This window comes from Penicillium verhagenii (assembly GCF_028828195.1).
Source record: "Penicillium verhagenii strain IBT 33310 chromosome Unknown utg000003l_segment0_segment0, whole genome shotgun sequence".
NCBI classification, from domain to species: Eukaryota; Fungi; Ascomycota; class Eurotiomycetes; order Eurotiales; family Aspergillaceae; genus Penicillium; species Penicillium verhagenii.
This window is the reverse complement of record NW_026643167.1, coordinates 2,646,543-2,672,014: the sequence shown is the minus strand read 5'-3', so window position 1 is coordinate 2,672,014 and position 25,472 is coordinate 2,646,543. Positions and strand designations below refer to the sequence as shown.

At 48.0% G+C, this 25,472-nt stretch overlaps 9 protein-coding genes across 9 annotated transcripts; 6 read left to right on the top strand and 3 right to left on the bottom strand.

Annotated features, from left to right (window-relative positions):
* Positions 1-196: 196 nt before the first annotated feature.
* On the top strand, positions 197-757 carry N7466_002382 (mitochondrial 37S ribosomal protein uS19m; the record flags this gene model as incomplete). The annotated part of the gene is made up of 4 exons (XM_057161780.1): positions 197-239; positions 302-317; positions 435-617; positions 715-757. The coding sequence occupies 4 exons, from the start codon at positions 197-199 to the stop codon at positions 755-757; spliced, it is 285 nt and encodes a 94-aa protein (XP_057025065.1).
* A 726-nt stretch (positions 758-1,483) lies between these two features.
* N7466_002381 (putative TFIID and and SAGA complex TAF10 subunit) lies at positions 1,484-2,406 on the bottom strand (the record flags this gene model as incomplete). The annotated part of the gene is made up of 2 exons (XM_057161779.1): positions 1,484-1,921; positions 2,116-2,406. 2 exons carry the CDS (start codon positions 2,404-2,406, stop codon positions 1,484-1,486), a joined length of 729 nt encoding a protein of 242 aa, XP_057025064.1.
* A 722-nt stretch (positions 2,407-3,128) lies between these two features.
* N7466_002380 (uncharacterized protein) lies at positions 3,129-5,759 on the bottom strand (the record flags this gene model as incomplete). The annotated part of the gene is made up of 4 exons (XM_057161778.1): positions 3,129-4,337; positions 4,391-5,050; positions 5,098-5,537; positions 5,678-5,759. 4 exons carry the CDS (start codon positions 5,757-5,759, stop codon positions 3,129-3,131), a joined length of 2,391 nt encoding a protein of 796 aa, XP_057025063.1.
* Positions 5,760-6,840: 1,081 nt separating this feature from the next.
* On the top strand, positions 6,841-8,610 carry N7466_002379 (uncharacterized protein; the record flags this gene model as incomplete). The annotated part of the gene is made up of 1 exon (XM_057161777.1): positions 6,841-8,610. The coding sequence occupies one exon, from the start codon at positions 6,841-6,843 to the stop codon at positions 8,608-8,610; it is 1,770 nt and encodes a 589-aa protein (XP_057025062.1).
* A 308-nt stretch (positions 8,611-8,918) lies between these two features.
* On the top strand, positions 8,919-11,803 carry N7466_002378 (uncharacterized protein; the record flags this gene model as incomplete). The annotated part of the gene is made up of 2 exons (XM_057161776.1): positions 8,919-9,000; positions 9,195-11,803. The coding sequence occupies 2 exons, from the start codon at positions 8,919-8,921 to the stop codon at positions 11,801-11,803; spliced, it is 2,691 nt and encodes an 896-aa protein (XP_057025061.1).
* A 1,739-nt stretch (positions 11,804-13,542) lies between these two features.
* Positions 13,543-15,474, top strand: N7466_002377 (putative serine/threonine protein kinase (Nrc-2); the record flags this gene model as incomplete). The annotated part of the gene is made up of 2 exons (XM_057161775.1): positions 13,543-14,383; positions 14,441-15,474. 2 exons carry the CDS (start codon positions 13,543-13,545, stop codon positions 15,472-15,474), a joined length of 1,875 nt encoding a protein of 624 aa, XP_057025060.1.
* A 959-nt stretch (positions 15,475-16,433) lies between these two features.
* Positions 16,434-17,045, top strand: N7466_002376 (DASH complex subunit DAD3 family protein; the record flags this gene model as incomplete). Its single annotated transcript, XM_057161774.1, has 2 exons — positions 16,434-16,658; positions 16,797-17,045. 2 exons carry the CDS (start codon positions 16,434-16,436, stop codon positions 17,043-17,045), a joined length of 474 nt encoding a protein of 157 aa, XP_057025059.1.
* A 4,126-nt stretch (positions 17,046-21,171) lies between these two features.
* On the bottom strand, positions 21,172-21,423 carry N7466_002375 (uncharacterized protein; the record flags this gene model as incomplete). The annotated part of the gene is made up of 1 exon (XM_057161773.1): positions 21,172-21,423. One exon carries the CDS (start codon positions 21,421-21,423, stop codon positions 21,172-21,174), a length of 252 nt encoding a protein of 83 aa, XP_057025058.1.
* A 1,332-nt stretch (positions 21,424-22,755) lies between these two features.
* On the top strand, positions 22,756-24,393 carry N7466_002374 (carboxylesterase/lipase family protein; the record flags this gene model as incomplete). The annotated part of the gene is made up of 1 exon (XM_057161772.1): positions 22,756-24,393. The coding sequence occupies one exon, from the start codon at positions 22,756-22,758 to the stop codon at positions 24,391-24,393; it is 1,638 nt and encodes a 545-aa protein (XP_057025057.1).
* Positions 24,394-25,472: the final 1,079 nt, after the last annotated feature.

Here is a 25,472-nt window from a genome sequence, read left to right as displayed (position 1 = left end):
GGATATTGAAGAGATTAAAGCTAACAATAAGTAGAGGATTAGAGAAAAGGGGGAATCAGGTACTCATGCATGAAGAAGAGGAGAAACATCTTTGTTCGTTCGTGTACATGCCGTGCATCCGCTGACCTAATACAACCCCGATCTTTTCAACTTTCGCGGCTTCACAACGGAACCTCCTCCGATCGTCTGCCACATCATGTTTCCCACACGTGCCCTGTTGGGCCGGTCGGTCTGGAAAGGTAGGCTGTCCTTTCTCAAAAGTACTGATTCATATGTGTTGCAATTGCTAACTCCCAGCCAGGCCCGAACATCGTCCCGTACGTCCAGCCCGCTTCAAGCCCATACACAACTGTCTCCCGCCAGGAACCCAGCAACATTCTACGAAAGGGTCGGAAGCAATATGACGATTGCAACTAACATGGATTGCCTTCTAGTCTCCCCCTCCCCCGAGTCTTCCCTCCTCCCCCGAGCACTCCCCCGATCCGCACCACAAAGCGCAGCGCAACAATCTTGCCCAACTTTGTCGGTTTGCGCTTCGCGGTTCACAACGGCAAGACCTACCAGGATATCACAATCACTGAGGAGATGGTCGGCCGCAAGCTTGGTGAATACGTCGCGTATGTATTCTCTCCACTGAACAACTCGACTCGGAGACCCGATTGGCTGGTCTTGGCTATGCTGCGATGGTGCTAATGTATGAATTGAACGATACAGGACTCGCAAGCGTTTCACATACAAGCAGTCTAAGAACAAATAGACGAAGCGTTTCACCGTGACCGCACTTCGATATGGATAGTCGAAGACCTCTTTCTTCCTTCCGGCAGGCTCCCTTTCCCTGTCTCGAATCCCTTCGAACTCCACGTCTGCCTCGATGTGAATACCATTTCTTTTTTTCATGTTTTACAGGATTGGAAAAATCTTGAAATTTCAGAGCGCCCCGTACCAAACGGGCTCATATCTTTTGGTTTGGCCTTGTGGCCCGTGTACAGATACATCAATGGTTCCCTTGTGACATTAGCTATATGTTTGGGATGGAGTTTAACCATGGAACTTGTTCAATAATCAATATCATTATCATCCATGAACTTCTTTTTGTCAAGATCTTTGGGGGTCATGCATGTTATCTTCGGAATTCCAGGAGTATGGGAAACAAATTTTGACTACAAAGCAGTGCTTGTCCCAAAGACCACCTGTTTCCATGTTATGCCCTACCTCACGCTAAACTAGGCATTGAAGATTAATATCCAAGTGAGTAGATGAATGTAATATCATTGGGACTCGGAAGTATGGTCATATCATCGGTCTTCATTCTTTAACCCATCCGAACTATTTAAATGCTCGGGATGCCCATCCCGCACCCATCGGGTATCACCGTGTACGCCCAGCGCCAGGAAATAAAAAACCACCATAGAAATGTCTAACAGAAACCGAACTCAGAGCAAGGGACAAAGACCCGTAGTGCTCCATCCACAACTTACTATATTTATCGGTAAAATTCTCCCCGCTTGACGGTAACGCCATATTCCGAAACAGCCATGCCCAGATCCTCCATCGTCAAGACGGTCCGTCCTTGTCCAGACCCACCAGAGCCACCACCACCAAAGCCAGGACGTTGGATACCCAAATGGGTGTTGCCCTTGCCGCCCTTTTCACCACCACTGGCTGCTGGCGCGGCGCCCATGCCGGCAGGGACGCCTAGACCAGAAGCAGCGTTCAGACTGCCCATCGGGTTGCTGGCGGATGAGCTGTTTGAGGCGCGAATCCGAGCAAACTGGTATGAGTCGGCAGCAATGTCAGAGACGAATTTCTGGGTGGCCAACGCGAGGAGGCGGGCGAGGTGCGGAGGTGTTTGGTTTGGCCCCGTGCCTGGAGGTGGAAGGCCGGCCAAAGTGAGGTAGTGGGCTGTTACAGCGTCAGGGATCTGAGAGAATGACATGTTAGTGTGGCAGTTCAGTTTTGTCTCACAGTCCCTTTATTTTACTGAGAAAGACCATTATCACGTGTATGCTTGACCCTCGTGATTTCGGGGACAAACGGCCGTCACATTGCAGGGAAAAAGTGAGACCCATAGGTTTAGGGGGGAAGTGGTGAGAATGATAGCAGTGAGTGACGTACAATAGGGGCGTAATCATCCATCTTGCCTAGAAACTCGCGCAAACCAGTCTCCTTTTTGGTCGGTGGCGGTGCAGCAGCGAGTGAGTCAAGGCCAGGCGCATTCTCATCGGTAGCACCGGAGGCATTCTGTTCTGCGTTCATATTGATATCTTGTTCGATGGAAGCGTCGAGATCAGGATCTGGTTTGATAGCAGAGTCAGCCGTCTCTGGAGGTGCGGTGGAGGTAGGAGCAGGCGGCTCCTGTGATCCGTTTGAAGGTTGCTGGGAAGGACGATGTTGAGTTTCAGCCATATTGGGCAGTCATGGGAGGGTTGACCCTCCGTAAAAATAATAGGCTGCAGGGGAGCAGGGGTTGGTAAGACCAATCAATGGCAGTGAGCTTACTCGGGTTTCCCAGGGTGTTGGAGATTCTATGTAGTGGATGAAAGAGCCAGTCAGACGCAGGCGGAGAACGGAGTGCACGGACCAGATATGAGAGGGAGTGGAGCTGAAGAATTATATGGATTCACTCACCACTGCAATTCGACGTACTTTAGCTTACACAAATGAAATCAGGAAAATTCGTACTTGAAGTATCTCGATTTGATAGCTGTAGATTTTGGTACATTAATGGAGAAAGCTCAAAGCCCCAAAACAAGCTACACTAGCGTACATCTTGACGAAACCCCTCAACTGGACAAGCTCAATGGCATAACATCGCATTAAAGAGAAAAGAAAAAAAAAAGCAATGCAAAATTTTGTGAAAGGATATTGGTAAGAAATGCTTAACGTACATTGTGACGGAAACCGTCAACTAGACCAGCGCAATGGCATGGTAACATCATATCATTGACAAAAAGCAACACAAAAGTTTGTAAAAGGATAATGGTAAAAAATGCTAGAGAAAATGCTAAAAACCAAATCAAAACAAAACACCCTTTTAAAAAATGTCGCTAGAACGGAAAATGGCATCAATCAGACCGGAAGCAAATCCACTAATAATATTCTGATTGACAGCAAGGAAACCCAAGTATTCACTGGCCCAGCTGCATGTGGGGATCAATGTGGTCTTGGGTTGACTGAGGGTGTTGGTACTGGCTACCATGGACCTCCTGACTGAGTGTTTGCATCAGGTTCTGCTCGGCAGTTTGGTCGAAGACTGCCTGACTGTTGGCATCCGGAGGCAGACTTGGGGATGCAGACATCTCATGTCCGCCAACAGGGGAGGCATGAGCTCCAGCCAAGGCCATCATGCCCTTGATGCCTTCCACATGAGCCTTGTCCTCTTCTCCCTGCTTCTTTTGTCTTTCCCGGGCCTCTCGCTTAGCAGCCTGTGCGGGGGCACGGGTCTTCAGTTCACCGGTGACAAATTTGAGATAATAAGGAACCTCAATCCCACTCTTCAAGAAGAACAGCTTTAAGTTGCGGGCCTTGTCTTTGAGCTGAACCTGGTTGCGGTCCTTCAAGGCCTCACTAATGGTTCCGCCAGGGCCAAACATGGCGAGAATCTGACTCCAGTGGGGACCTTTGACTCGATCCAGACCCGCCATGAGTGCACTCTCTTCATCAGTAGTCCAGGGACGGCGTTGACTAGGTAGACCAGACTTGCGACTGGTCGGGGATGACTTTGCAGAAGCGGCCATACGGGCGCGCTCATAAAGCACCTGCGTGGGTTGCGACTGGGTGTAATGGGGTATTCCAGGCATATAGCCATGGTTCCCAGACATTCCATTCGCTCGCGCTTGCATCGTCTGAGCTGCATTTGGGGTGTATTGCTGGAAGTTTGTTTGCAGTGGGCTTTGCTGGAATGTCAAACTACCAGGAGGTTGTTGATAACCGCCAGGGGGCGTCGGGCTGTGATACTGCTGCTGGGCATGTTGACCAGGTTGTTGAGCAGCAGTGTAGCCGTGAAGGTATTGGTTATCGGGTTGGGGGGTGTGTTGCTGTGGCTGTACCTGTAGGGATTGGTGAGAGGGTGAGGGGCTTGCTTGCGATTGTATCTGTTGCTGTTGATGCTGGTGTTGGAGCTGAGACTGTTGCTGGGAGCGTCGAAGACCATGGCCCTGTAGAGCAATTTGCGCAGCACGCGCGGCACGAGCCACGAGGTCACCGTGCATGTTCCGATCAACTGGGACTTCGACAGGCTGACTGACAGAGAATTGGCCTTGGTGGGTGGTAGTCGCAGATTCTTGTGCATCACCATTCGAACTTGATGGCTGTCGTCCCTTGACTGGCTTCTTGCCCTGAAAGATATTAGCAAATCACGAGGAAATATAAAAGTGGAATGAGAACAAACCGGCTGGGTATTGATTGCATCGAAGTTCTTGGAGATGAAAGAACTCAGATCACGCAAGAAATCTTCCCATTGATACTTGTCGGGAAGACTTCTCATTGCCTCTTCATTGTTGATGTCATGGAGGAGGTGATCACGGCGAGAAGCGAGTCGATTGACAAAATCAATTTCACTGGGAGCCAGCTGCTTGCTGCCAGGTCGTCGGTCTAGCAAGCGTTGCTCCATATCATCAGGGAACAGCTCATACAAGAGACTGGTACGAGTGCGTGACTTGTTGTTCATGGCAGCGATGAACGCCTGGGTTTTGAGTTCCAGGTAAAGAGCAGCTTGGACTTTCAACAGTCTTCCACCCTCATACATGAACACGCTTAGGAAGTGATCATTGAGCTCAGCAAACCCGATTTCCTGTGAGCCAAAGATACTGGATACGAACGAGGCCAGGTTAGCCTTGCGGATGACATCGATCTGAGAGCTATCGGTGATTTCAAGATCAGAAAACTGGAGGAACGAGTGCTTCACAGAGTAGACTCTTTTGGTGTGATCGAAAAGGGAGCGCATGGTCGCATAGGCTTGGCCATTCTCCGAGTCTGGCTCTGAAATCATGGCCGTCAAATCTTGGTAGGAATTCTTCGAAAGGAATGACAAGATTTGGGTAGACTGCGGCTTCTATTAAATTGTGTAAAAGTCAAAATAGGAAATGTGAAACTTACCAGGTTATCCAAAATGGGGAGACTTTGAATTTTCAAGTGAGAGTTGGCCTTCAGAAAGGCGTGAGCTTTGACACCGGGAAAATCTGCGGACGGAGGAGGATCCTGGGGACCCATGGCAATGGTTTGTTCTTGACGTTCGGTATGATCCATGATCTCAGAAATGATGGACGCGACATCAGGATTGATGTTGGTATCTCCTTGGGTAGTGCCAGGTTGGTGGTGATCGACGTGTGTGTCGGTTGGCTCCAGGGTGTCTACAATACCTTCCCCGAGCGCAGTTGCAAGTTCTTCTTCGATTTTATGACCGGCGCCATGCTGATGATCGGCGAACGAGTCAGGGAAAGACATGTCGATAGCACCCGAGTCGGTCCGACGCTTCTTGGCCGCAGGTGGCGAACCGTGTTCCTCTTCTTGCTCTAGAGGGTGTGAGAATTTCTGGTCTGGGAATCAATGGAAAGAAGTCAAGGTCAGTCAAATGAGATAAACAATGGGTCGGGAAAAGCTATCAGTTGTGAGGTGACTTGATGGCGGGATGAGGAGGAGGACGCGTCTGGACGGGAATATCATGTTCAAAACTCACCAAGGTCACCATCATCAGGTCCAAAAGAAGGCAGCTCGACAGGGCCGTCAAAAGATGACCGCGAGCCTCGTGTTTCGACCATCTGGACGGGGAACGCGATATGGTCGACCATTCAACTTTCCAAGATCAGAAATGAGGGCTTAGGGGTAGGGCGCAGTTGTAGGGCTTTAGAGAAGAGGGAGAGTTCTCTGTAATCCGCAGGGATTTTTTCTGCCGGTGGGTCAAAGCGCTAATTGGACAGTGTTCACACCGCGTTCCATGATATAATGGCAGTTCACGCCACATCGGCGTTTTTTATTGTTCTTTACATGAAGATACTAACGCTTGAACAGCGGTTTTGCCCTTACATCCAGCGTTATTTGAAGTTTTAGGCACGTTCAACCAAGTAAAAAAAAATTTCGTAGTCAATTTAAGGCGTCGAGTATCTTCGATTCTTCGGCCAATGAAAGCCTGGGATCGGATCAATAAAAGTCCGGGGTAGATTGATAAGAATTTAGGGGAGCCAATTAAAAACCGCCGGGCGGAGACGCGCTCAAACCACTAGTCCATTTGCGGATTTTCCCCTTGACTACTACTTGAAGTTGGCTCATACACCTACACGCCCACAGACCTTTTTTCAATGACACAGCATACTAGTCTCAATCTGAGTGACAAAAAGTACTCGGCTGATTGGATGGCCCCACTCCTCCTGGCAGCAATGCACCCTTGAACATGAAGAAACCTTGGAAACACATGTGCGCGTCATCGACCCGGGAAAATTGCTAACGAAAATCATCTAGGAACTTATTATGTAGTATGTACCACTACCGAGCCTGCCGAAACTCTACCATGTCTTGATACTCGTTGATTTGATCTGCTGCTCCCCGAAAAGGGTTTGCGCCCCCTCCAGCATGACCGTTTTCCGAAAGCGACCGATTTTTTGGAGGGAGTTCCCTGATATCCTTGAATACCTGATATTTGGACCAGGGGTCTAGCCGGTGCATCCTACCCTAGGTAGGAGCTTCCAAAATGCTGGCAATGGCTTGCTTTTATTACACTAGCTTCCCCCGGAGCGTCTTGAATTTGAATTTAATCTATGCAAAACTACACGCTGGCACACTCTGTCATCAGACACCGCTATATTAATCAGAATTTGGAGCACGTTGAGTGGCTTCGACGGAATCATGCTCAAACATCGTGGATTCCTTGTACTTGTGACTCTGATCTTTCAAACATGTACCCTCGCCGGTGCCGAGTACACCGAAAAGGTCTGGAGTGTATTCGCATATACTCTCTACGGAGACAGTACCCCCGATGCATTACTAGAGCAGTACTCAGCAGGTCTGTCAGATTACGGAGCCTACCAGCTTGCCGCCGCGGGAACAGCATTCCGGAACCGCTATGTGTCGTCGGCTGGGAGCACCAATGCAACTGAATTTGCTATTCAGGAAATATCTGCATCTATCTTAATGTCAAAGAACCTAGAAGTGCTTTCGACAACTGAGGAGAATGTGATTGCGTCAGCACAAGCATTTATGATTGGACTTTACCCACCGCTTGGAGAGGAAGACATGAATACTACGGACGAAACCGCAAATGGAACTACTTACTCGGCACCGCTAGACGGATATCAGTTCCCTAAGATTGTTACACTTGGGGAGTCTGACCCTGGATCTTTGTTTGTAGCAGGACAATCAGGCTGCACCATGTATCAAGCTGCGGTATCCGAATATCAGAGCAGCGGGGGTGCAGCGGAGATCACACAAGACACGGAAGTCTTCTATCAAAAGCTTTTGCATCAAGTGCTTTCTGGGGTTTATGATGAATCAACTGCAACGTATGCAAATGCCGTTGGCATTGCAGACTATTTGGAATATGAGGTTTTGCACAACAGTACTGCATTGGATCATCTATTTGGTGACGACCTGATCCGAGCGCGGTCCCTGGCGGACCAGTTCACCTATGCTACGAATGGACAGGATGCTTCAGTACAGAGCGAGTCCACCATCGACGCTATTAGTCCCATTGCTGGTCAAACTCTCGCTACCAGCATCCTCAAGGCATTCAACCTGAGTATGGAGGAGCAGGGAAACGGCCACAAAATGACGCTACTTTTCGGTAGCGATGAGCCTGCTGTGGCTTTGGCTTCGTTGATGGGCCTGGATACAGAGCAGCATCCTGGCTTCTATTCCCGTCCTGTCCGAGGTGCTTCGATGGTTTTTGAACTGTATAGCTTTGAGACCGACGGAGATGACGACAGCTACCCAAGCAGTAGCGACATGTACGTGCGGTTCTTCTTGCACAATGGGACAGACTCTTCCACCGAATTTGTTTCATTCCCACTGTTTGGATATGGACCCAGTCAAGCATATATTCCATGGAACGAGTTCGAAGCCGAAATGGAGACCTTTTCCGTCCAGTCTGTTGATGAGTGGTGTCTGCTCTGCAATGCGAGCTCGGTGTTTTGCTCAGGAGCCTTGAGCCGCGATGACTCTACTCCCAAAAAGAAGGGCATGACTCCTGCAGTGGCCGGTGTCATTGGAGCGGTTGTCACTCTCGTCGTTATTGGATTGGTAGCCGTGGCTGTATTTTTCGTGTGTGGGCTTCGAAAACGGGAAGGGAGACAGGACGGAAGCAAAAAATCGAGCATTGGGGGCTTCAAGGGAACCAGCAAGCTTGCTAGCGATGCAGATGTTTCCTTCAACAATCCGCTCTGGGGAACTGGAAAAGAAGCCGGCAAAGAGCAAGACGATGGGGCTGTTGCTGGAGGGGTGATCAGGCGTGGGCAAGAGCGGTTAGGAAGCTGGGAAATGGGTGAACCAAAGTCAGAAACGGAGGGCATAACGCCGACTAAGCGAGGGGCGTCTTTTGAGGATTCATCTGTCCCAGAAGATTTTGAAGAATGGCGGCTTCATAGCCGCTTACAGCCTGTCAAAATCCGCGAAAGTGTCTAGTAGTCTCGATCATGCTCACGAGACCAGATTGATTATCCAGATAATGAAGTCCTTTTCTTTTCCATGTCTCCAGTTGTAAATCCATAAAACGAGAGTATTCAAGTTTTCAAGTGAGAGGAGTTAGGCGTCCCCAGTAGGCATATCGTTCTGTCACTCCAACTTGTTGACTGTTCTCCCAACTCCTTTCCTCTTTTTGCTCCCCGGTGACGATCGTCGTTTCCCATTTTCAACACCACAAGTCCATCAGCATTCGGGGATTTCGATTATCAACATTCCCTCTTCCAAGGTATGCCTCAATCTTGATAATCATGAAGTACGAAATCCCAACGCTGCTGGACCTCGACCAGCAAGAAGCAGTATCTTGTCGCTGGACAATCGATGCAGCCCATTGTAAGTTGTTTCCATCACCAAATACGCGTCTTTTTTTGTTTTCCCAGCACCTGTTTGTTTTCCCAGCACCTGTCTGTATGGATCAAGTGCATGATCACTACAACTTGTGCGGAAAATGACCTTTGGTCTTTGAAATGCTTCACGCCTTTCATGAATCACTTGTATGCATGAGTTCTTACTGACAATGGGCACAGGCAGGGTTCTGCATCCCAAGCCACGCAAGAAGCCGACACTATCTGATTATCCGCAAGAAAGACCTGTCAAAGGGACAACCCGAGCATCGCCGTCATTTCGAAGTCCAGCCAAGTCCTCAACCCCAGACGCGAAACTCGCGAAATCCCAGCACCGACTGATTTCAAACAACCAAACATCATTCATTGCCTCTCCACAGCGGTCCCCGGGATTTATCGCGTGGATGGAAGGAGTCAGCAGGCTGCCGGAATGGCTAGACCAACGGGTTGCGGCCAATGGTAAAATCGTTCCCATCTCTAGCAAAATTGCTCGGGCCGAAGACCCTTTTAATAACAACACGTTTGCTCGCCATGTCTTTTCTGGTGACCAAGAAGGCGTCAATTCTCGGTTCAGACAGGCCCAGTTGGGCACCACTGATAGCACTTCATCTACTTTCCCGACCTACATGTCTGGCCCCGCGAGTCCGACATTGCGTGCGAACTTTTCGGAGACCAAAAATGAAGATAGCTATGAAATGCCAGAAGAGCATTTGATGGCAGGCCTGCCAAATATGTTTGATAATCCCCGCAATGGGCTCGAGTCATTCGAGATCTGGGATAGTGGCCATGGAATTCGCACAACCGACTCCATCACCCTTGATGTTATCGCTTGGGTCAACGACAAAGTCGGTGCCTCGGCCGGCGACTGCAGCCAGATGAGACAAGCCGCAGACGAAATACTCATTCAGTATCAGAAAACCGATGAGAATTTGATGCGGGTGAATTCTCTTATCGCCATCAAGCAGAAAACCAGACCAGAACTCCGGGATCGTCGAATTGCGAATATCCACATGAAGCAAGCTCTTCTTGCTGGACTGACAAAGCTTCGGACAGGAGCCCAAGCAATTGAGATGCAAGACAACCATGTTGTTGTTCCAGTGCCACACGGCCGAGGGTGGCAACTTAGCCTTGCTCCGGCTGCGGTTGACCAAAATATGGGTTCGACATACATGTCGCCACACTTTTGGTCTTCTATGTCAGGATATTCCATGGCAGAACCAGTTTATCCTGTGACAGGATATTCCGTGGCAGAATCGGTTTATCCTATGACATACTTTTCGATGCCAGGGTATCCCATGCCCCCTCATTACTTCAGTGCCGGAAGTGAGGTCGTCGCCGGAATCACCAGCAATTGTGTTATGAACCAGCCCAACCCAATTACCAGTGAGCGACAGACAGATGTTGGAGATGTCTCCTATTTCTCGAGTGACGACGACTTGTCAGTGGACTTGGCAGCTGGATTACTCAAACGGGCACAGTTAATTCAGGCAACTGATGCCAAGGATTTGGCATTCCAATATGAGATCAACAGTGATAGAGCCAGCGTCATTTCGCGGAAGTCGGCCTTCTTGAATATTGACGGCTGCTATGACGAATGCTCGACTCGTCCTGAATCTGAGCTGGTAGACCATCGAATGGTGATACCAATGTTAGTGGATGAACCTGGCAGCGATGATCCAGTGAGCCGTTTTGACACGGAGACAGCAGGACCTTCTTGGCCCAATGCGAGGTTAAACCCGGAGCTGGAATCGCAGCTGGAATCAGAGCTGGAATCAGAGCTGGAATCAGAGCTGGGATCAGAGCTGGGATCGGAGCGGGACGACATGGAGACATGGGGTTCCGTCCAGGCAGATGCTGGAGATGACGAATCTGAGCGGGGATCGGAGCTGGACGACATGGAGAGATGGGATTCCGTCCAGGCAGATGCTGGAGATGACGAATATGAGCTGGGATCGGAACGGCCCGACATGACGAGATGGGGTATCCCCCAAGCAGATGCTGGAGATGACGGATATGAGCTGGGATCGGAGCGGCCTGACATGACGAGATGGGGTATCCCCCAGGCAGATGCTGGAGATGACGGATATGAGCTCGACCATCATGTCCAAAACGATGATCTCCGTGATTTGTCTTTGACTGTGAATGGCGCAAATGGGGTACATGATGAGGACAGAGTCGATGACGACGATGAGGGTGATAAGTCCGATGGGAGTCTTGACGATGAGGAATTCCCAGATTTCACTGATTACGGGGAGAATGACTTGGATCCCCGCTGGATGTTCGGATTGACTCCTCAGGGAGGAAGGTGGGTGGACATGGGAACGATCAGATACCCGTACACCACGGCGAACGTGAGCATGGTAGGCGCTTTCGGAGAGATGATTCCGGTCAGTCACCTCAATCGCCAATACGATACGAATGGCCACATTGAAGAGAATGGGGATGATGGTAACATCAATGGGTATGAGAACGAGGGCATTAATGGGTATGCAAATGAGGGTACTATTAATGGGTATGCAAATGAGGGCATTAACGGGTATGCAAATGAGGGCATGAATGGTCATGAGAATGAGGGGAACGATGAGGGTGATGATGACGAAGGGAATGATGAGGGTGATGATGACGAGAACAATCTGAACAACGAAAATGAGGAGATTCTGGAGGAAATGCCGGAGAATTGGGGAAACGGCGACAGCGGCCATAACAATGCCGAGAACACCGCCGAGAACACCGCCGAGAACAACGCCGAGAGACTCGTCAATGGTGTAGGTGGCACCGCCGAGACTCATTGAGGGTCGGTTTTGAATGGAAACTTGAATCCCGTTGATCATGCAACTTGAAGACAACGAGGATTACCATACCAATTACGATAATTACGATAATCACGAAAGCCGTTACCAATTACTCAACTGTCACGTTACGAAATTACGGCAACGACAACGACAACGACAATACTGAGGGATAGTTGCGCCGAGCATATCGTTACGCCTTTTGTTTTCTCTTATTCGGTCTCTCTTATTCCTCATTTCGTTTCGTCTTGTTTCTATCTCGTTTCGTCTTGTTTCTCTTCCGTTTCGTCTTGTTTCTCTTGCTTCTCTTGCTTGTGCTTTTTTTTTCTTCTTATTTGCGTTCTGTTACCTGTGTCTTTTCTTTTGCTTCTTTTTCACTTTATACCTTACTTGTGGCTCTTTCTGTCAGTCGTTTTTCGACTTCTCTTCTTTAATTTGCGCCAAGGTTTTTTCCATCCCAGCCCTGTATTTATTATGCGAAGAGGATCTATTGATTTGTTTTCGCTTAATGATAGTGGATGAAGTTAATGATGATCGTTTGTGCGCTTGAGAGTTTTTAAGCCATTATCTGAAGTGTTGAGTGAATTTCAAGAAGTAGACTAACATGTGAACATTGAAAAAGGTCAAACATGGAGGTAGAGGATTTGGGAGAAAGGTAAGCTGAGGCCCTAGGGTGCTTCAGCAGGCCATTAAAGGTGAGTAGCCCTGGATCTCAGTAACCAGTTGATATCGGGGATGACACTACTTGTGGACCTTATGTAGATAATACCTACTACCAGTCTACCAACAAGGGAAGACGGAGAAGGGGAGTTGGGGCAGTGAAACTTGATTTAGCAAAGTACAAACTGTACATAAAGGCGTACAAAATATACGGGTGATAGAAATATAAAGCATATAAATGAAGATTGTCTTTTTCTTCAAACCCATGTTCTTCATACAACTAGACGTAAAGGTGTTGTGAATCACTTATTTATAGTATACAGATTTTAAATGAATCACGTGGCTGCCCCTGGACAGACACAAAGCAAAGTGGTAACTGTGAGTCTGTGATTAGTTCAACTTAGTTCAATCCATAGTTCAATTGATAAGAGAGTTTGGAATGGCGAAATCTCCATGTTGCCACCCGTGGGGGAATTTGCTTTTTTTTTTTCCCTGGAGGTTCTTTTTTTTTCTTGCCTAGATTCTTTTAACCCCTTAAAATACACATAGATATAAAAGAATTAAATCAAGAAAGAAATGATATCTAGTCCTGTTATCGCTCCAGTTCCTTTGCAAAGTCTACTACTAGATAATTGAGTAATTAATTCAATCCACCTGTTCCTTTTTTCTTTTATCCGGGCAACTTTGCGTCTCCCCAAGAATGCATGACTAAGCGTGGCCTCCGCGTCCTTACTCCACTCCCCGACTCTCCTTCTCTTGGATCTTCTTCCAACTTGGCTTGAATTTCCCTCTTTTCACTTTTGATACTGTATAAGATGCAGCCTCATTAATGAATTCTGTTTCTTGTATTCTTGTCTTGCCATTCTTTTGGGTGGATATCCCTCGTTCCAACGCTCTGTGCTAACCAAGGCCCCGCTGTTCTATCTCCAAACCTGTCATTGTCAGGTCTCTGAACCGCATCCTTCCCCGCCACCGCTTTCTCGTTATTCTTTCCCTCAAATCCCTTCCCCTCCACTGAGATCTCAATCTCTTTGTTCTCGGGGGCTGTCTTACATTTTCAACCCCGTCCCGCTCTCTCCGCCATGACGCAGCTCTTTGCGTCTAGTCCCTCGGCAATGAACGAAAAGCGTGGGAATTTCCCCGGTCTTTCCCTCCCTACCCGTAAACACTCCAATGAGTCGGGCCATCTCCAATCCAGAATCAAGAACTTTTTCCGGATCAATAGCTCCAGCAGTCACTCCTCGTCTCATGCCAGTAGCCAGTCTGGTCATGATCAGCGCGAGAAGGAGGCCCAAGGGGCTCCCGCCAAAAACGAAAAGTCCAGCGCTTTCCGACAATCTCGCTTCCTGCCAACTATCGGTCGCAACCGCTCAGCAACCTGTGCCAGTGAAGGAAACGCTCTGGAAGATGGCGTGTCACCCACCGCTACCGCGAATCCGTATTTCGCCCACCAGGGCCAACCGGCATTGAGACACCGAAACGATGGGTCTGTGCCCTCATCCCCACCCGATACCCCCGAGTTGCAGGTCACCGGGGTTTCAGCCGAGGAGCAGGCGACCACGGCCAACAAAGAAGAACTTGCGCGCAAGTTGCGTCGTGTCGCGTCCGCGCCCAATGCACAAGGCTTATTCAACAGTGGCCAGGGCGATGGCCGACCTCAGACTGCAGAGATGGGCAAAGAACCTCTCGAGTCATCGGTCGCTGGCCTCAGTCTGGCTGAGATTGATGCTACTACCGCCCTTGCGGTGCCTACCATCACTGGGGATGGCTTCCGTCGGACATACAGCTCGAATTCGATCAAGGTCCGCAACGTTGAGGTGGGCCCCGCCAGTTTCGATAAGATCAAGTTGATTGGCAAGGGTGACGTCGGCAAGGTCTACTTGGTCCGGGAGAAGAAGTCAAGCCGCTTGTATGCGATGAAGGGTGAGTTATATCCAAGGCACGCTTTCCTGCATAGTATATACTGACCAACTTGCTTAGTGTTGAGTAAAAAGGAGATGATCAAGCGCAACAAGATTAAGCGCGCCTTGGCTGAGCAAGAAATTCTGGCTACTAGCAACCACCCCTTTATTGTTACCCTATACCACTCCTTCCAATCTGAAGATTACTTGTACCTTTGCATGGAGTACTGCAGCGGTGGAGAATTCTTCCGAACCCTACAGACTCGACCAGGCAAGTGCATCTCTGAGGACGCTGCCCGGTTCTACGCTGCCGAGGTCATTGCTGCTTTAGAGTATCTGCACTTGATGGGCTTTATCTACCGAGATCTCAAGCCAGAGAATATTCTTCTCCACCAATCAGGTCATATCATGCTTTCGGACTTTGACTTGTCCAAACAATCAGGGCCCGGTGGTGCTCCCACCATGATCCCTGGCCGCAGTGGAGGTACCTCCTCGGCTGCACTGCCCACTATTGATACGAAGTCTTGCATTGCTGACTTCCGCACCAATTCCTTTGTCGGAACGGAAGAGTACATTGCGCCCGAGGTCATCAAGGGATGCGGTCATACCAGTGCAGTCGACTGGTGGACTTTGGGCATCTTGATTTATGAGATGCTGTACGGAACCACGCCATTCAAGGGCAAGAATCGAAATGCAACATTCGCCAGCATCTTGCGGGATGATGTACCATTCCCTGAGCACTCAGGGGCCCAACAAACCTCCAACCTCTGCAAGTCTTTGATCCGCAAGCTTCTGATCAAGGACGAAACTAAGCGTCTTGGCGCTCGTGCCGGTGCATCTGATGTCAAGACCCACCCCTTCTTCCGCACGACTCAGTGGGCACTTATCCGTCACATGAAGCCACCCATGATCCCGCACCAGGGCCGTGCTGGTACCGATACTATCAATTTCCGCAATGTTAAGGAGAGTGCTAGCGTGGATATCGGCGGTACAGACTCCACAAAGATGAAAGGTGTGCCGATGGACTCGGGTCTTGCGACTCCGAACGGCGAATTGAATGATCCTTTCGAGGAGTTTAACAGCGTCACCCTTCATCACGAAGGTGACCACTGATTGTGCTTTATTTTAAGCCAAGCCCACTTTGTATCTTGTCTATGTTTCTATTTTTGGGGGGTCATTTCCCCCTTTACATTTCCCTGGCAAATGCGGGAACAGCCACCTGGGCATCGGCTTGCTGACGACCATGATGCATTCACGACCGCATTGGATTAATTTTTGTTTCGTTTCCTTTAATTTTGTTCTCCCTTTTTGTTTGATCTCATTCCATTGGAAAACTTCGGGGGTACGGAGTGATTCGGGGCCTTCTGAGTTGATTTTTATGGCCTTTTGATTTTTGAATTTTTTTTGGCGATGCTGTGCCTTTTTCTCACATTTGCATTTCTCATGATCGTCGAAGGCCTTGATCCACTCTTCAGCAATTGTTCGCGAAGCCTGCACCTGATTGACCATTCTTTCTGTCACGGAATGTCGCTGCGTATTTGCTCGACGATGCGACATATATCACTCTACTTTCTCTACTATGCAGCGGACGGCGTTTTCGGTCTTATCCTCGATACTCGTGACTTTGTTTGGATCTGAAGTTATCTTATTGTTCTGTGTTTCCTCCATTCTTTTTATCTTATTCGCACCATGGTGCGATTTAAATCATCAACGAAAGCTCAACTTCATCTTGGCCTTTGCATCTGTTTCATCTAGGAGCGAAGTCACTACTAGTACATCCCAGGTTTGGTCCCTTTGCGGAGATCTGACAAAATACAGAACGTGTATTATCTATGTGAAATCATAATACCACGGCAACAATTAAACCATGAGAAGGGTAAATTTTCATGATCCCTTGGAACGTAAATTTGTATACCTGGACGATGCTTCTGGCGGCCATTGTACTTGGGATTTTTGCAGTCAAGGGTCGCCCGAACCAAATTCCTATCATAACAAACGTCAAACCGCCCCACTCAACTCATCTTCTCCATCCTCAAATTCCTCAACATCAAAACCATTTCCACGATCGCACCATGTCGGCCTTTGCCCCCCACGACGACGAAGATACCCAAGACTTCTCCTATGTCTCTCCAGACCCCGCGACCACTACCCCCAGACCCCAAGAGATGACCCCCGAAGCTTCACACGTCCGCAGCCGCTCCGCCAACCCACTCCTGGGCAATGACAACCCCCTCGTATCCGAACTCGAGCAGGAAGTACTAGACGAGTACTCCCGTCTACTACGGAATGTGAACCTGGTGAGTTTTCCTGGCCACCGAGTCAATTAGACAGGTGTTGCGCGGGGTGGGAAAAAACCCCCTCCGCATCCCGCACTGCTCCGCACTATTTATTTTGCCCCGATCCATAGCTAATCAACCGCTTTTACCCACGACCAGCTCTCCGATAAAGTCTCCGACCTCGCCGGTTCCCCCGCCTCAATGACACTCGACGGGCTACGTCTTCTGGAACGCAAGACTGCGACCGTGTGTACTTTGCTCAAGGCCAGTGTTTACAGTATTGTTTTGCAGCAGCAGATCTGGAACGAGGATCAAGAGCAGCAGCAGCAGGGTGGGGAGGGGCATTATGATGATCAGACATACCATGGGGACGGGTATGAGGGGGAAGGCGATATGACATTCCAATGATCTCGGTCTCGGTCTCGACCTCGACCTCGTTCTAGGGGCTGCTTTTACGATGCTATGTGGGTTTTGGTTCTTGCGTATATATACCCCGGCTTCTTTTTATTGTTTACATACTGGCGTCTACCGAGACTGGGAATTACAAGCAGACTCCTTAGAATTACTTGGGTCATCGGATGATATATATAGTAGTAGTACCTAACGTCTCCTCGCATCCAGACTACATAAGATCACGCGCTGGTACATTCAAATGTTTATGCTGCCTGTCAGGTTTCCTTGACTGGCGTAGATATTCCCGAGGTTGTTAAAGGTACCGAGAGTATTAGTATAATTTGGACCCTGTGTTTTTTTTTTTCAAATCCAGTCAGCACATGCCGGTGCATCTCCATGTCTGCCTCTTTCGTTTTCCCTTGGCGTGTAACTTTGTCTCTAGATAATTCTTATATGTACATGCAGATACATGCAGGTGGGAGGAAACTAAGCTCTTACCCCGCAGATCCATTCCCAGTCTTACCATCAGGTGATTTTCTACACCTTTGACTTGAGCATTTTGGGATGCTTCGAATATCTCTCAGAATTAAAAGAGCTCTAGTAATGACCGAAGTACGTCCATGGATAGCCACAATTCTCAAGGAGTAGTACTATGTATTGATATATACACATATTGGAACTTTAGCCCTGCACGATTAATAAGAGGGGCACTTCAAATGTTTGAACCCTTCAAACATTGAATGTTGAGTTGACATCAATTCAATGTTGTATATGTATGGGCCGCCTCCAGATCAAGTTGCGGAAATATATATTGATTGCAGCACTTGAGTACTTTCATGGAATGTTAGCAACATTTGAAAAATATCTAATTCAAATTTTGCAATTCAAGGGTACATACTTCAAATGTTCCAAGGTTGAGCTTAAACATTTGAAACATTCAGAATATATAAAACACACATATCCAGACTATTTGAATGCTCCAAAAGTTTGCGGCAACTGACCGGAACGTTTTGTATCTTCACGTAGTTACATCAATTGATCGATACTAGGTAGTAGTGCACTAGTGAGGCATTCGCCCTCTCCTAGTAAATATACATATGGTGGCTGAGAAGAGACTGCACATGTGACACCGACATCTGGAGCATTGAAGCCTGCACACCAGTTGACATGAGTGAATTGATGGCTGTACTCAAGTGCTGGTGGAACATTAAACATTAAGCACTGAGTCAAGGCCGCAGTGCTGTGTTTTCCCTTACAGTAGGTAGTAGCACCTGAGGTATACAGTTGAGCTTGTTTATTCAATTGAATAGGTACTAGTAGTAGGTAAACATTTTGTTCATGGTCTTCAAATGTTGTGGGTATGTGGGCTTGAGTACGAGATAGTACTAACAATAGGTATTGCCAACAACACACAATAAATTGGAAGCCATAGATGAAATTCAAACATTCAATATTGGAAAAAAGGCACGAAGAAAAGGGATTGTCAACCTTGAAAGTTGGATACATACTCGCATAAGGTAGATGTTATGCATCTTGAATCCTGATCAAGTATCAACTGAACTTGTCTCAACATACAGAGTCCTTCCCACCAATGTGCAGACCCCAAACATGCCCGAGAAAACGAATACCACATGCAAGCCAAAGAGCCCAAACTGTATCCGAGAGAGCTGAAGGAGAGAGATTTGGAAGCATTGTAGTGCGGTGAAGAGGCGATGGCATAAGCCCATGAACTTTTCCTGACACGTAATGATTTGAGAGAAGTTGGGCACAAGGCGAATTCCAGGCAGAGAGAGCGAGGTTGAAAAGCGTCCAAAACAGTCGAGTGTAGCGATGACCCAAGTCAACTTTGAATTTGTCCTGACACGCAAAAGAGTGGAAGAAAAGGATTTACGTGACGCCTGTTCAAAGGAGACTTGGGCACAAAGCAAGGAGTTCAAAAACCGTGGGGAGGAAATCGGAGCGAGTTGGGATAGCGATGGCCGAGTCAACTCTGAATTTGTCCTGACACACAAAATAGTATGGAAGTTGGATTTGTGTGACGCCTGTTCAGAGGAGATTGGGCACAAAGCACAGAGTCGGAATTGGACGGGGAGTTAACGGAAGATGTCGAGTGTGGTGATGGGGCCATGGCCCAAGTAAAATCTGAATTTGTCCTGACACGCATTGAAGTGTAGATGGGTTTGCGCGACGCCTGTTCAGAAGAAACTTGGGCACAAAGCAAGGAGTTGAAGATCGGGTCGGAGCGAAATGAAGAAAGTCGATTTTGGCGATGGCCGAAGTCAAGTCTGAATTTGTCCTGACACACAAAAGATTGAAGTTGGATCTGTGTGACGCCTGTTCAGAAGACTTGGCACAAAGCAAAGTGTTGAAAATTGGAAAGAGGAGTTGGAGCGAAACGGAGGAAGTCGAGTATGGCGATGGCCCAAATCAAGTCTGAATTTGTCCTGACACACAAACGATTGTGGATGTGTTTGCGTGATGCCTGTTCAGAAAAGACTTGGGCGCAAAGCAGAGATGATTTGGGAGTTGGAAGTGGTAACAGCTTAAATCCAATCTGAATTTGTCCTGACACATAAAATATGTGATGCCTGTTCAGAGAGGGAATGAGCTGGAACCATGAGGGAGCCGAGTGACGAGTTCAATGTTGAGTTTCTGAGATTGAGAGGGACTTGTTGTTTTTTTTGTTTTGTTTTTGATTTGCAGGTCTCGATTTGAATCTTTTGTCTTGTGTTTTCTTTTTTTGTTCTTTTTTTTTCTTTTTTGTTTTCATTTTTGTTTTGTTTTGTGGAACCTGGAAGGTCAGTCAGTAGTCAAAGCAAGTCAGTGATATTTGCAAAACACACAATAGAACTCGTCAAGGCATATTGGTGAGGTGATTTGTTGACCAGAATGATCAGTGTGTTTGTCAAGGTGACAAGGTGTGAAGGATATTGAGTATCCAGTAACCTGTAAGATGGTGAGTATGAAGGAGCAAAGAGAGAGAAGACACAAGCATACATGTTGGAAGACATGAAAAGTTTTAATTGAGTATGGCAAATGCCAATGAGGATGAGGTTGATGAGTGGATGGACCAAATGATAGATAGACCAATGGATGGATGGATGTATGAAAGTCTGAGATGGAAGCTTGATGAAACTTGAAAGAGAAGACTTGAAAGAGATGGAAAGTGATGGAGGGGAAAAAAGAAAAGAGAAAGAGGAGAGGGGAGGGGGGAGGTATTTATGTCGGAGGGAAGACCCTGAACGCGTCCCCAGATCACTCGCCTCCCCCAGGATCGACCAATGACGTGAAAGGATCAATTGGCTTTCATGAGCACATTTGAGCAGCCAACCACGCGAAAGGATCACAGATCACGCTCGTTTGCCATTTCTTAGAATCGACCTATGAGCTCGCAGGATCAGGATCACTATGATTTCAATATATGTGGCATATACTAAGATCAAACCCCCATCCTGATTAACCTATAATGCAAAATGTATACCACAAGGCCTCCTCTTGAACCAAAACATCGATATAGACTCATCCATCTACAAGATGACGATAGAAGATAATTAGTATGTTCCTAATGCTCCCAACAAGCTAAGACATAATCTACTGTGAGCTCTCACTAATTTGACACTTTCACATCAGCATAAATAAATCGTGGATTGATATATTAGTAGTGATCCAAATCACAAGAGTAAGTTATAAAGCTGCCACCACCTACGTTGACCATGCCACGATTGTCTGCTAACTTGAAATGACGAGAATCAAGTTCACTCGAACAACCGACAGTCACACATACCAACGAGAAGATCAGTGATCACAAAATTTGTCGCCCAATTGCATATGGCCAGGAGGTATTGGAATTCCACCCCCCCAGATGATGTTGTTAACACTGTTGGGTATTGCAACAATACAATTTGTATTGGAGGGATGGACAGCTTCCACCTCGTTGATCGAAACTTGACTCGATCAATGTCAGCCCCAGTATCGTCAACAACCGTGTTCTTTGGCAGCTGAGCTATGTCGACAACATGAAGATTGAATACTGGGTGGTTGTAGTGGCCGGGAAATAACCCAACTTTTTCGTCTGCTCCAAGCCCCTCAGGTAGGTTCTGGTATCGAAGTTGATCAAGTCGTACTAACTCAAATTTCCATACTAGGCACCATAAGGAGATACCCCGAGCTCCGGAACTGCTGGAGTATACACCGATGGCGTTTTAGGTCCGGGTGCGCCCCCACGCCGCTCAACGGTCGATGTTTGCACAACAGTGACTTGGGGGTCGATAATCTTGAGAATGCGAGGACGACGGTCAAGGATACCAAAGCGGGCGGACGCCTCATTCATGCCGAGCGAGAGTAACTTCCCCTCCAAGTTAAACACGCAGGTTGTTCTGTTGTTGAAGAGCATAGGCTAGGGCGTTTCGAGATCATCCCCGAGTCCTGTCCTGAGTTCTGACTACTGCGACGCCAAGTGGGGCTCGCGAAACGGACCTGGTAACTCAATCAGATCATCGGAAGGGCCCGCTGGCTAGCTGAAACCGGGTCATGGACTAGTCGAGTTTGGGATCGGCTGAGAATCAGCGAGGCTGCGACTGACGGGCTAGACGTATCTTGGCAATGTTGCTCACTGCTTCGGTGCGTCAATTATGGAGCAATACCTTCATGAAAATCCCGTTTCGGCAAGGATTCTGCACCAATCTACCCATTTGCTCAGCAGCCGAGACCTAGGTTCTTGCTTCGCCATAAGATTGGTTCTATCGCCTGTTCATCCCCCCCCCCCCCCCAATGAGCAAGAAAGACGCGGAATAATAAGCGTCATAAATAACTGGAGCGAGTTCAGACAATTTTTTTTCTTCTGTCACTGTTTCATGTCTAATAAAATAACTAAAATAATCAAGAGTCTTTCCAACTATCAACTTTGGAGCTTGAAAGATGTAATTAGTGTGATTGAAAAGTTGGGCTATAGCGATACAAAAGGCCCGGACTCACACGGAGATGGCAGGGCAACTCGGGGGTAATTACCGAAATCCCGTTAGCTTGTCGGGACTAAGAGATCTTATCTCGTTATGTGATACGAAGTATCCGAGTTATACGAGTTATACGACACAATACGACAAATGGACCAGGGTTCTGCACAGTATACAAGCTTGGCTTTTCACCCTTTAGCCGTAACGGCTGACTAGCTTACGTGTCCCCACGACGTAGAACCCTGTTGATATCGGCAGATGAGAAAGTAAGTTATGAATTGATATTCAGAGCTAACCATAAGTAAAAGCATAAACAGGAATACAGTTGTTCTTACTCAAGGATTTAAATAAAGCATTGAGATCTTGAAGCCGATCATTCCAGATGTCAGGTGTAAATGGTGATATTGTTTATTTTTATCAGACTATGTTAAACAGACTCCGTTCATGGCTCGGCGTTTCTGCTGCAACTTAGATTTTTCGGTTTCTTTGGGTTGCAGATCTTCAGGGATCGACAAGGATTTGGCTGAAGAAACCCGACGAGAAAAAAGGCACTGTAATTTGTCTCCACCTTTAGGTTCAACCTGAAATGCCGCTACTGTCTGTTTGGAAACGGGGTATACGTCGATGTCGTCCGGGTGGTCTTATTCAGGAGTCCCCTTGTTTAGTGTTAGTATTTAAAGGCCTAGACAGGAACTCGTGTCATTTATTAATCTTCTAAAATCATCCACTCCGCTTTCATCTTCGCTTTCTTGCAAAGTTGAAGATCTCCTGTCATGTTGATTCCATCTGTTCGCGCTCTGGCGCTCATTTCAGCGCTGATCGCAGCCGCAGCCGCAGACTTGCCTACAATCGATACCGTTTATGGATCAATTAAGGGTGCTGCTTCGCCCTTCCGTGAGGGAGTCACCGTCTACAAGGGTATCCCCTTTGCTGCCCCTCCCACTGGCTCCAGACGATGGACTCCTCCTGTCAAGCCCACCAAGTGGTCTGGTGTGCTCAATGCCACCGAATTCGGTCCTCAGTGCGCTCAGCCATACTCCGATGCTGGCATCTTCTCTAGTGGCAAGAACTCCACCAGCGAGGACTGTCTTTCCCTGAACATCTGGACCCCAGAGTACAACACCACCGATCTTAAGGAGATTGCCGCCAAGAAGCTCCCCGTCTATGTCTGGATCTTCGGTGGCCGCTTCGAGGGCGGCTCCGGAGATGTCATTACTTACGACGGAACTGGTTTGGCCTCCAAGGATATTATCGTTGTGACCCTCAACTACCGTCTCGGCGCTTTCGGTTTCCTTGCTCACCCCGAGCTGTCTAAGGAATCCGGCCACAACAGCTCTGGAAACTACGGTATTCTCGACCAGCAGTTTGCTCTCCGCTGGGTTCATGAGAATATTGAATTCTTCGGTGGTAACTCTAGCCAGGTCACTGTCGGTGGCCAGTCTGCTGGGTCCGCTAGTGCCTTGGACTCTATGTGGAGTCCCCTCACCAAGGGCCTTGTTCACGGCGTCATCTCGGAGAGCGGTGCTCGTGGACCCTATGACCCGGCGACCGGCAGTGTCGCCACTAGCTACAACACCAAGGAGGAGGCCGAGTCTTTCGGTGTTACCTTCCTTGAGACGGTCAATGTCACATCTATTTCCGAGCTCCGAGACCTCCCAATGGCTACTCTTATCGGTGAAGGTCAATTGATGGAGTCTGACTACTACGACAATACTAGCTTTGTTGACCTCTGGTCCGGCCCACCGCGCTGGCGCCCTGTTATCGACGGCTACGTGTTCCTCCATGGATACGGAAAGTCGCTATCGTTGAACTCCCATGCCGATGTGCCTATCTTGACTGGTAACAACAAGGATGAGAACAACGGTGGTGCTTCTACCGTCAGTGACTACAAGACTCTGTGGACCGAGGTCTTCCAGAACTACTTTTCTGAGTTCTTCTCCCTATACCCCGCTGCGAATGCCACTCAGGCCGAATCAAACAGTGATGAAGTCCTGCGCGACATGGCCCGCATTGGTACTTGGGAATGGGCTGCTATGTGGGCCGCTGGCGGCGCCAAGAGCAATGTCTACACCTACTACTTCACCAAGACCCCCGCCGAGGATGAGTCTGGTGGTGTCTATCACGGTGCTGAGCTCTGGTACACCTTCAACAATATCCCTTACTCCGACTACTCCAACGTCACCTGGAACACCACCGACTACGAGGTTGAGGCTACTATTTCTGAGTACTGGGCCAACTTCATCCGCACCGGCAACCCCAACGGCGACAGCCTGCCCTACTTCCCTCCTTCTACCGCCGCAAACAAGACCACCATGTGGCTTGGTGAGTGGTGCGGCGCTAGTATCATTTCCGAGACCGCTGCCCGTTTCAACTTCCTGAGACGCTGGATGTCCCACTTGCATGAATACTAGATTTTATACTGGTAAATGCTTTTGTTGAAATATCTGTTCAAGGCCAAGGTGAACATTTGAACACTTTTATTTATTCCTTTACCCCACACATGCATTGATGTCTACTAGAGACATATATAATACATTGAAATGAGGGACACATACAATTTCATTCTCGTTCACTTTTACTTCCACAAAGCAGCAGTATTCAGTAGGTATAGACTAATCGACTGATCACAAATCTTCGGTCCAATTGGCTTCAATGTTAAGCGAGGAACGTGCTTGTCAGTAGAACATCTAGGTGTGTATCCTGTCGGACGTATCTCTCTTGTGGGTGTAGTCCTGCAGCTACATACTAGACAATGAAGATTGTTTCCATGAATCTCAAGGCTTGAATTTCGACTGCGTAATCGGAGTGGAGAGGAGAAGACAGGATCTGTATCCGTGACAGGCTTTTCAAAAAATGCATTCATATTCACTGAAACATCTCGGGCTACAAAGTCCCGCACTCATTGCCGATGAATGTGATTTGCCTGTTTAGTGTCGGGGGGAAGTGGAGGGGGAACAAGATGGGGGAATTCCGAGGTTTCAAGGAAACCATTTTACGAAACCCCACATTCGCCCAGAATACATGTATTGAATTGCAGGGCAAAAAGGGGTCGCTGTTACGCGTCGGGGTGATGTGTCGTTCCCCCAGAGTTAAAGTTCTCGGGATTAGATTCCACATGCGGTTTAGCGTATTAAACCCAATAACTTTACTCCAAGAGTTTAATCAACTGACGTCATACTGCTACATTTCGATAACGTCCGATCAATAATATCTCGACAACTCACCATAGTATAGATTTCAGGCTTTGCAGTTAGAATGGCAATTTTTTGATATTGAAGCTAGTTCTAATGTTAGACTGAGATTTACTGTATACAGAGCATATTGTCAAACGCAGGAACAGGGGCGAATACCTTGCAGATCACACGGCCCCTGGTTCCTGGTTCCACCACATCTCCATTATGTATGCCTAAGACAGTGCTTCAAAAAAGGACGCACGAGGATGGAGTATTTTCAGAGCTTGCATGCAGCATTATATCGACCTGCAGCTACC